Here is an 11,503-nt window from a genome sequence, read left to right on the forward strand (position 1 = left end):
GCCCCCATTTGTCCATTCACCTGTTGACGACGTGTAGGGCGTTTCCAGCGTTTGACCAGTACACATAAAGCTGCTGGTACCTTTGTGTGGGGATCTCAGTGTGGACGTATGCACTTATTTCTGTCAAGGTGTAATTCACACTTTTGAGGTATACAAAAATGGTATGAGTTTTGACAAATGTAGACGGTCGGGTAACCACCACCACAATCAAGATATGGAATATTTATTTCATTCCAGAAAATTCCCTCACGTCCCTTTATAGTCAATCCCCTTTCCCCGCTTCCAGCCCCTGGCAATTCCTGATCTAGTTTCTGTCTGTGTAGTTCCATCTCTTCTGGAGCGTCATGTAAGTGGAATCATAGAGCGTGTGCCTGTTCGTTTCGCGCTCCTTCCACTTAGCGTTCTGCCGTTGAGATTCATCCATGGTGTATGTATCAGTGGTTGATTCCTGCTGGGGAATACTCCGTTGTATGGATGTCCGACCATTTGTTTATCCATTGACCAGTTGCTAGACATCTGGGTTGTTTCCAGGTTTTGGCAATTCTGAATAAAGCTGGCATAAACATTCTTATTTTAGAAAAAAAAGAACAAGAAAGACGTATATTTTCTGACAGGGAGATATCTACAAGTGAGAAAAAAGCAAGTTCAAAACAGTATATATAGTGTGATCCCGTCTTTGGTAATAAATAGATGAATGAATTTACAAATTGTATCTTATATTTTCTTATTTATCTGGGGCTAATAATAGTACCTACCTGATAGGGTTTAGTGAAGATTAAATAATATGTGAAGTACCTAAAACAGTGACTAGAACATAGTAAGCACTCTGTGTGGTAGCTATTATTATTACTACTCTTTTTTTTTTTTTTTTTTTTTTTGCGGTACGCGGGCCTCTCACTGCTGTGGCCTCTCCCGTTGCGGAGCACAGGCTCCGGACGCGCAGGCTCAGCGGCCGTGGCTCACGGGCCCAGCCGCTCCACGGCATGTGGGATCTTCCTGGACTGGGGCACGAACCCGTGTCCCCTGCATCGGCAGGCGGACTCTTAAGCACTGCGCCACCAGGGAAGCCCACTACTCTTATTTTAATAGCTCTTAGGAGATTGCTTGCCACTATTATAATTACTGCATATAACTAAAGTGATTATAACTGTGGACTTTTATAGCAGAAACTCTAGAAAAATATAATCCAGCCTATTAGCAGGGGTTGCCTTTGGAGAGTTGAAATAAGGGGAAGGGTTAACTTTTGCCCTAAAACTTCAACTGCTTCTATTTTATTTTTTAACAACAACAAAAAAATGTTTTTAATAATATTGTTGATTTTGAATAATTTCTTTTTAATTAAAATGTTTAATTGAAGTAATCTGCATACTTGGCTTAGAAAACGTAGCAGCACCTAGCAACTACTCCAGGCCTCTTTCCCTGGCCTGCCCTCAGGGACGCCCACTTCCTTAAAAAGTCCTTTTTATTATGGACAATTTCAAACATACACAAAAGTCAAGAAAAGAATATAAGAAATCTCCATTCATCCATCCCATCAGTTATCAACATCATGCTTTTCTTATTTCTTTTGCATCCCCCAAACCATTTTTCTCTGTGTACTTTCAAGCAAATCCCAGATATTGTTATTTCACGCATAGAATTTAGTTTTCTTAATTACTTATTATCATTTAATACCCATTTCATATTTAGGTGTCCCAAATTGTCTCAAAAATTGCTTTTTAAAGTTGGTTCGTTTGAAACCAGATGCAAGCAAGGTGACGTGTTTCTGAAGACTGGTTCTCTCATTGTGCCCCTCCCCACTTCTTTCTGCCTGGCATTGCATTTTTGCATAAAGTGGGTCGCTTCTGTGGTAGACTCACGTGCTGGATTTTTCTGATTGCATCTTGTTGTATCCTTAACTTGTTTCTCTGTTCCCCCTGTTTCCTGTGCCCTGGTTGTCAGCCCTTGAGACTTGATTAGAATCATGGTCTAGGTGGTTCTGTGTACTTCCTTTTGCATCACAGCCTGAGGAGTGCGGCAGACTGCCCTCCTTTTAGTACTAGGATTCATCAGGGTTCAGGTGGAGTTGCTGAGTCCCTCCATTACTAAGTTCCCTGTCACTCTGCCTCCGAGTGTTCTTGATGGAGGATGGCATCTCGTGATGGCCGTTACTGCATGAGACCCAGGATTTCATGGGCGGTAGTCAAGTGGGGAGCATCTTCTTACACTGTTCTTTCAGGGCAGTCACTATGCACAGTTTCTCATTTGTTTCAGATGGTGGTGACCTCCATATCCATAAATAATATGCTTCTATTCTTATTTACAGATCTGTCAACTTTAAATACCATTACACTTTTTAAAAAAATAAATTTTATTTATTTATTTTTGGCTGCGTTGGGTCTTTGTTGCTGCATGTGGGTTTTCTCTAGTTGCAGCGAGCAGGGGCTACTCTTAGTTGCGGTGCCCGGGCTTCTCACTGCGGTGGCTTCTCTTGTTGCAGAGCACGGGCTCTAGGCGCGCGGGCTTCAGTAGTTGTGGCATGCGGGCTCAGTAGCTGTGGCTCACGGGCTCTAGAGTGCAGGCTCAGTAGTTGTGGCGCACGGGCTTAGTTGCTCCGCGGCATGTGGGATCTTCCCGGACCAGGGCTCGAACCCGTGTCCCCTGCATTGGCAGGCGGGTTCTTAACCACTGTGCCACCAGGGGTGTCCCACCATTACACTTTTTAAAAAGATAAACATTTAAAAAGGCAGAGCTCACATGAAAGAATTGTGCAAAAGGGCATTTAAAAATGAACCCCTTGCCAGTTTTAGGTTTTCAGTCTGCAGGTACTGAGTTACTGATGGTGTCAGGTGTCTAGGTATTTTTTTGATCCTTAGACAGCCCATTTTCTCAATTGGGAAACTGAGGCAGAGTGGGGACTATTTTGTTTTGTTCTTGAAGCAAATATCACAACCCATGTCTGATAATCTCTGATAATATTTTACTCTGAGTTATAACTATTTGTATACAAAGCTGTATGAAGCAATACAAATTTAGTTTTACATTTAATGAATCACTTCTATTAAAAATAATAAAATTACACAAAAAAGAAGAAACTTAACCAGAAAATAAATTAGCTTGTACAATATGTAAAAACATTTGTAAGGAACTTACTATTTGCCAGGTACTGTTCTTGGTGTTGGGGATACAAAATCAAAGCTCCTACCCTCCTGGAGCTTTCATTCTAGGGGAAGAGAACAAAGGATATTTAAGTAAATGAAAATATATGTAATTCCAGGCCAGTGGTAAGTGCTATGAAGAAACGTGAAGTAATGTTAGGGGACAGAGTGAAAGAGTTGGAGGAGGGCTGTTTTAGGTCAGGAAAAGCTTCTTGGTGTAGGTAACATCAGAGCAGAGACCCAAATGAAGGGAGGGACCAGGACATGATAAAGCTCAAGGGAGGGGCATTCTAGACAGAGGGAAGAATAAGTGCAAAGGCCCTGAGGCAGGATGAGCTTAGGGGCTTCCAAGATAGAAGGAGGAGACAGTGGCTGAGTACAGTGAGCTAGAAGGACAGAGGGAGGAGAGGAGATGGGATAGGTCTGCAGGGGCCAGATTGTCACAAAATCTGGGGTTTCTGAAGGCCATGGTTAACAGATGGGGACGTATTATAGGAGGTCAGGAACTGTTGATGTTAAAAACAAACACACAGGGCTTCCCTGGTGGCGCAGTGGTTAAGAATCCGCCTGCCAATGCAGGGGACACAGGTTCGAGCCCTGGTTCGGGAAGATCCCACATGCCGTAGAGCAAGTAAGCCCGTGCGCCACAACTACTGAGCCTGCGCTGTAGAGCCCGCGAGCCCAACTACTGAAGCCTGTGCGCCTAGAGCCCGTGCTCCGCAACAAGAGAAGCCACCACAATGAGAAGCCCAGGCACTGCAACTAAGAGTAGCCCCTGCTCGCCGCAACTAGAGAAAACCCGCGCGCAGCAACAAAGACCCAACGCAGCCAAAAATAAATAAATAAAATAAGTAAATTTATTAAAAACCACATACACAAAAAAACCCTTTTATTTTCCAAATATAAATGCAAAACAGGCTTGTAGAACATTTAGTAAATATAGGAAAATATAGAAGATAAAATAGAAGTCATTCTTGGAGATGACTATTGTTAATATTTTACACCCTGCCCCCTGGTATTTATTCTATGTATATATATATATATACACACACAGTTTATATTATTTATATTTAAATATATATTTATATTTTATATTATTTATAACATGGATTTTCAATTTTTGCATTTTATATAGCATGAAATATACAATATTTTTATATAATGCATGTAGCATATAACATAAAGTGCATTGAAATATTTCTGTATAAATGTTTTATATAGTTATTTAAAGTATTATATATTATATATAAATATATTATATATTTTTATGTTATATATAGTTATATAAAATGTTTTATATAGTTATATGTGCAACCATATAAAGTACTGTATATCTCTGAAATATCATTACAAATACGTATATATAAAACATATTGGGGGCTTCCCTGGTGGCGCAGTGGTTGAGAGTCCGCCTGCCGATGCAGGGGACACGGGTTCGTGCCCCAGTCCGGGAAGATCCCACATGCCATGGAGCGGCTGGGCCCGTGAGCCATGGCCGCTGAGCCTGCGCGTCCGGAGCCTGTGCTCCGCAACGGGAGAGGCCACAACAGTGAGAGGCCCGCGTACCGCAAAAAAAAAAAAAAAAAAAAAAAAAAAAAAATATTGTTTAAAGTATACAATATTTTATATATAAATATGTATACATGTAGAATATACATGGAAAATTTATATATAAATGTTATAGTGTTTACATAAATATACCACAAATATAAAAAATACATACAAATGTTTCATATTTTTTTAACATCTCATATGTTAATATATAATAGATTAATGCACTATATACTATGTCAATCAATATTATACATAATTATATTACATATTAATTTCCTATATTTAATATATTTAATCAGTACAAGTAATATATTTGTAACCTATTTATATAAGTAGGTTTATATTTATGTAAGTTGCAAATAAGTAAATATATACATATGCAATGTCATATATAACATACAATTTGTACTATACAAGTATACTTATATACTAATATATTTATTTTTATTTATACAGCATATCTTCTGTTTTAGGAATAGTTCAGATTTCTGCTTTCTAAGTAGCATAAAATGTAACATGTAAATACAAAATTTAAAATATAAAAATATACATAATATTATATATAGTACATCTCCTATTAAATATACATGGGTCAGAATCCTATATCCTAAAATGTTTATTTTGTATCATGAGAGATTTTTCCTGTAAATGTTATTAATAAGATGAATTATTGGTGTAAGTAAAGTGCTCAGCACATAGTAAGTACTATATAAATGGTAGCTATTATTACTATTAATTATTATCACTAATAGACTATTGAATGTAGATTGTGTCAAGTATCACACTTTATCACACTTTATGCTTTAGATGCACTATGTCATTTAATTTTTGTGTTAGTCCTATTATCCCCATTTTCCTGATGAAGCAACCCAAGGCCTAGAAAGGTTAAGCCCCTGCCTGAAGGGTCTTATGAGTGTGGTATGGAATGCCCTGTACATGTGGGGAATTTAGCAATTCTCCAGTTCTGCTGTTTTACTTGTTCCTGGGATCCTTGCAATTATTTTTAAAAACACTGTTGGTTTTCTGAGTGTTTGCCGCTCTGGTGCAATCCTGGAGGCGGGTGGGGCCCGTGTGGTTAGACTCCACCCCGCTGCAGCTCACACGGGGGTGTTCCCACTCTTCTTCCCACAGAAGGATTTACTCCTCAGTGAAATTCCCAGCAGCACCACATGGCTCTGCTCCAGGAAGACAGGTGTGGAGAAAGTGATGGCCAAGGAGATCTGCCAGAAGTACCTGGAGAAGAGAGCAGGGAAGCTGCCGGAGGCCTGCGCCGAGGCCTTGGCCACGGCCGCCTGCCTCTGCCTGCGGAGGCGCAACGCCAGCCTGGCGGAGGTGAGCCTAACGTTCAGCCTTACCCCAGCAGTGAACCCTGTCCTGCGTCAGCAGGGCCTCACTCCCCCGGCTGCATGAGTCTGCTTTACCAGGGGCTCTGTCACGATCCGTTTACCGATGGCTTTACCGAGAAGTGATTTCATACACCAGGGCCATATTTGTTTGCAAACAGCAGTATCTGCTGGAGCTCCCAGCAGCCAAACTGGGGTCTGGTCCTGAGGGTGCCCAGGACCACACCCTCGGCTATAACAGAAGTCCGTCTGCTTTCTCTGAACCGGCTTTATTCCTCCTCCTCTCTGTAGGCCCCTTCTCATTCCCTCCATCCTCTTGGTCAGGGGATACAGCCATATTCATTTACATGTCATGGTTCTGTCTTCACTGAGTGGCCCAATTCCAACCTCTTAGTGAGAGAAACTGATTGGCTTAGCTAGGGTCAGGTGACTACCTGTTGGCCAATCAGGTAAGGTGGGGGTCTGGTATATAAACCCGGTGGCCAGGGGGGGTCAAGCCTGGAAGGTGGAAGGGCCAGGTTCCAGAGAAAGGGATCATTCCTTAGCCCATGGACTAGGCAGACATCAACCACCACAGAGGATAAAACATTTTCCTATGGACAGGATATGCAGAGGGGGTTTCCATGGTAACAGGTGTAAATTTGGGCACCAACTTTACTAGGCCTTTCTAAGGACAAAATAACTGCCTGAGAGGGCTCATAGAGATCATCCCACAGAGTGATTTTCAAGTGGTGTCTGACAGACAGGGGCTCCTTGGGAGTACCTTTTGGCAGGAAGAGGGCTGTGGATGGCTGCAGGCCCCACCCATGACTCCACCCAGACATCCACTGTCACTTCTCATAATTGTATGGGGTTCTCAGTATTTTATCTGAGGAAAGGGTTTGGTAGCTGGAAAAAAAAGTCTTCAAACACCGCTGCTATAGCCCAAGCCTCCCCTTTTACAGATGGAGATGTCGAGGCCAAGAGAGGGGGAGATGAGGCCAGAGGGAGTTTCTGTCAGAGCCCTCTGGACTCCTGGCTCAGCCCCAGGTCTACCCTCTTGCACCAGGACGTGGCAGGAGCTAGAGACCAAGTCACCGCTCTCAGCCTAGGCTGTGCTCCAGCGGCCCGTGTGCCACACAATGTTCAGTCACTCATTCAGCAGTGGTGTGCCGGGCCCCGGGGATATACTGGGGAACAAGGCAGGCCCAGTTTCACTTTCCTGGAGTTCACAGACATTGTGCAGTAACCATCTGGTGAGCGCGGGTGTAGCATATTACAGCGGCCCCACCAGGACTTTCCCAAGGAAGTGATGTGTAAGCAGATGAAGAGCAATCGAAGCAGAAGGAACAATTCATGCAAATAGCCTGAGTTGAGAGAGAGCCTAGCAAGGTCAAGGGCCTGGAATAAGGTCAGAGTGGCTAGAACACAGAGTACCTGGGGCAGAGTGGCTTGTGATGAGGCTGCTGGGGAAGGAGGAGCCCGACCACAGAGGGCTTTGCAGCCACAGTCAGGATTTGGAGGAAGTCACTGGGGGTATTAAGCAGGGGCAGGCATAATCAGACTTATGTTTTAAAAAGATCTCTCTCCCTCAACCACTTATTCTTTCATTCCTTCATTCATTTTATTCTTTTGTTCAGTGTATCAGTTAAAGTACATTCAAAGAAGCTGCTATAATGAGGAGACTCCAAGTGAGATAAAAGTTTGTTCTGTTTAACCCAACAGTTTGAATGTAGGCAGTCCAGAGCTGATGTGGCAGTGCCGCAGTATTGGGGATTTGGGCTCCTGTATTGTTGCTCTGCTACCCTTATCGTGTGACTTCTACCTCAGAATCCAAGAAGGCTGCTCTAGCCCAGGCCATCACATCTGCATTCCAGCCACTGAAAGGGGGTCAAAAAGGAGAACATACACCCTTCCTCGTAAGGGTGTGACCTGGAAATGCACATATCACTTTTTCTCCCATAGGCCAGAACCTAGGCCAGAACCTAGTTATATAGTTTTGTAGTTTTTAGCTTGGCAAGTATTTATTGGGCATATATTGTGAAGATTTATCTCAAAAGGTGACATTTGAACTGGGCCTTGAAGCATGAGGAGGAATTTGCTATGTAGGATAAAGGGGATAGGGCACTTTCATATACAAAGAGGAATGAAAATGGTCATTGTCCGCAGTATTTCACAACCAAGCTAGGAAGATGAGAGATCATAGGGTCATGGCCTTGAAGAGAAGCAGACTTGGGTTTAGTGGTCAGCTCTGCCACTCACTGACTGGGTGACCTTAGGCAGGGAACTTAACCTCTCTGATCTTTTAATTTTTTATTTATAAAAACTCATTTACATTATGTGTCAAATGTGCTTTGTAAATTGCAAGGCACTGAGCAAATGAAATTTGTTATTTTTACTAAGGGTAGGTTTGTGTGCCATTTGTGTGTGTGTGTGTGTGTAAAGAAGAAATATTTCTTCCCTGCCTGCCTCTAATTTTACTAACCTCCCTAACCAGAAAAGCCCTCAAGGGCAATATCTATATTACTTAGGGCATTTCTAGCTGAAAGTGATAGAAACTCAACTCGAATTATTAGATTCGACCCACAGACACACACGTAACCACATAACAGAGAAGGAAGCAGGGAGCCTATGAATGAGAGGATGAATGGTTTATTGCTCATTTAACCAAACTGCAGGCAGGATAGGTATTGCTGGGGCAGCTAGACCCAGGGTCTCAACCAGCAAAAGTACAAATATCTGTATCTCTGTTCCTGTGGTGCATTCTCTCTCTCTCTCTCTCTCTCTCTCTCTCTCTCTCTCTCTCTCTCTCTCTCTCTCTCTCTCTCTCTCTCGGCCTGGGAGACCTGGTAGATTTTTAATTTCAGGAAAAGTTCTTGGTGAGTGCTCTTGTCTCTCTTCCCCAAGGTGTGTGACTCTGTGGCTGCTGTGGAAGAACAGCTGAGAGGTCAGGAGACGTCGCTCCCTTGGAGTGGTCTTTCCGAGCGCACAGGCTCTTCCTCCAATACCCCGGAAGAAACGGACGACGTGGACAATTCCAGCTTCGAAGCCTCCTGCTCCATGAGGGAGGCACCCTGGGCCGGGGCTGCCGACTCGCCTCCCCCCACAGCGGATGGAGAAAGCGAGCTGCCGGCTGGTGGGGCAGTGGAAGCAGACTCCTCCTCTGAGGCCCGCGCCAGTCCAGAACCTCCCCAGGATGGTAAGCGTGGGATCTGAGTCCTTATACACTCTCATTTATGTCCCCACCTCAGCCTATCATTTATTCCTTCTCTCCCTCGTTCACGCGTTCATTTGATTATCCAGCTGTTCACCTGCCAGCTGGCCGCGCCAAGAGAATCATCCTCCCTCTCCCTCGGCCCCCGATGTCGAGTCCCTCACTCAGTCCTGTCCACTGACCTAAATATCCCTCGGCTCCATCTGCTTCTCTGCATTGCCCGTCCCCGTACCCCTACCCCTCATCTAAGCTACTCTCCTCTTGCTGGATGACCGCACAGCCTCCCTGTGGCCTCCCTGATCTGCTCTGGCCCCTCACCAGTTCTTCCAGGGGCCAGCCAGAGTGGTTTTTAAAAACAACTCATGTCACCCCCCGTTTAAAGCCCTTCTGTGGTTCCCCTTTGCACTTAGAGACCAAGTAAAAACTCTCTCTTGGGACCAGCAAAGCCCCTTGTGGTCTGTCGCCGGCCGCCTCTCTATCCTCACTTCACACCTTGCCAGCTGCTTCCAAAGATAGCTTCTATTTCTGACTCTGGGGTCCAAACACACCAGGTTTCCTTCTGAAATAAAAATTCTGAAGGCCTTTACAATTCAGCGTCCTCATCCCCTGGTAAACGTCGCTCTGTGAATGTCTCAGGCTCTGACCTTTCCTGTTGTTCCTCCTCCCACATGGTGGTGAGAGGAAGAAGAGAGAGTGTAAGCTTCATTCTAACACTGCCCCCTACCCCCAGGGGAGAAGCATGGAAGCCCCTCCTCTCTGAAAGGTGGGGGGCAGGTGACAGGCCTTCCCTGAAAAGGCAGAAGCAATGACAGTGCTCATTCCACTCAGGGCCTGATTCAGAAGCCCGATTTAAGTGAAAAACTCTGACCAAGTCTGACTTTCTAAGAATTATAACAACTGTTTCCAAATACCTTTTGTTCAAGTTCTTTACTTTCCATTGAATGTCAGCTACAGAGACTTCGTGGAAAATTGAGATCAATGAGGCCAAAAAGAAACTGATGGAGAATATCCAGCTCTACAAAGAAGAGAAACTGGATAGCATCGAGCTTTTTGGCCCCTGATGACTCAAACACAGCTGAGGACCCTCGTCCTCCATTGGAAAAATGAATGTCAATCGAGAAAAAGATCTAAGGAAGAATCAAGATCTCCCAGGAAACACCAAACATCAGCTTCCCTTGGGTGGCGGCAGAGACATTTCCATTTTACCAGAGTGAGTTAGGGGAGACGGGACCTCAGCTTTCAGAGACACAAAAATCCATGAAGTCCTCTTCCTTTCTGAGATTTGTCAATCAGAGCTCTGGGTTATCAGGAGACTAAAGGGGAAACCCTGATACATGAGCCCAGGATGTGAGTGATTTTGTGGTTCCGGGGAGCATGTGACAATAACCACCCCAATAGATGCCATCGCCTGGCTCTCACCCTCGACAACCGACTGAGCATTCTGAGCGCTGATGGAACTTTCCAAAGCTAAGATCTCTGGGTAATATTTGCCACCAACCGCCCACAAACTTTCATGACCTTTACATGAAAGACTTTCAACTTGTGTCCCATTTTGGTTCTTCACTCCCTCGTCAAGGTCTCAAGTTTTACAAATGCCAGACACCTGGCAGAAGGCTCTAGAGGTTTTCTGCTTTCTCTTTCAGAAATCTTGCAACCCACAGATATTTATTTAATGCCCACTCTGCACCTTTATCCTCCCATCCCACTAATGCTAATATTTTAAATGGAGTTTTTATTTAGAGAATATGTATTATTTATGGCTGGATGAAGAACCAGGAGAACTAGGTTCATGTTTGATTCTGCTGCTAATTTAATTTCTGGAACCTCAGTTTCCTTGTAAGTAACATGCATTCATCCTCCCTCCCTGGGCTGTTGGGGAGGAATGGGTGAGATATGGCTACAGAAGTACTTTGAAAATGCACTTGTCCTGTTTTATTAAATAAATTTTAAAGAAAGACATTAAGCGTTTATTTTTGTCACGTACCTAACATTTATTGCAGTGGGTATATTTCTGAAAAGTCACGTTGCAAGTCTTTTTAAATTCAGCGTGTCCTATTTTATTTTTATTTTTTAATAAAATTATTTATTTTATTTATTGATTTTTGGCTGTTTTGGGTCTTCCTTGCTGCGTGTGGGCATTCTCTAGTTGCGGTGAGCGGCGGCTACTCTTCGTTGAGGTGCGTGGGCTTCTCATTGCGGTGGCTTTTCTTGTTGCGGAGCACGGGCTCTAGGCGTGCGGGCTTCAGTAGTTGTGGCTCGATGGCTTAGTTGCTCTG

The 11,503-nt window shown here is 43.8% G+C and overlaps 1 protein-coding gene across 2 annotated transcripts in view; it reads left to right on the plus strand.

Moving 5' to 3' along the window:
- The window catches only part of IRAK2 (interleukin 1 receptor associated kinase 2), a 61,003-nt gene extending 49,774 nt beyond the window's left edge, over window positions 1-11,229 (plus strand). For both annotated transcript variants that reach the window (XM_060110222.1, XM_060110221.1), the window contains exons 11-13: window positions 5,823-6,023; window positions 8,921-9,212; window positions 10,176-11,229. In XM_060110222.1, coding sequence (XP_059966205.1) covers window positions 5,823-6,023; window positions 8,921-9,212; window positions 10,176-10,288 — 606 coding nt within the window. In that variant the 3' untranslated portion in view covers window positions 10,289-11,229. The remainder of the gene's footprint in view (window positions 1-5,822; window positions 6,024-8,920; window positions 9,213-10,175) is intronic.
- The last annotated feature ends 274 nt before the right edge of the window (window positions 11,230-11,503 follow it).

This window comes from Mesoplodon densirostris, chromosome 10 (genome assembly GCF_025265405.1).
Source record: "Mesoplodon densirostris isolate mMesDen1 chromosome 10, mMesDen1 primary haplotype, whole genome shotgun sequence".
NCBI classification, from domain to species: domain Eukaryota; kingdom Metazoa; phylum Chordata; class Mammalia; order Artiodactyla; family Ziphiidae; genus Mesoplodon; species Mesoplodon densirostris.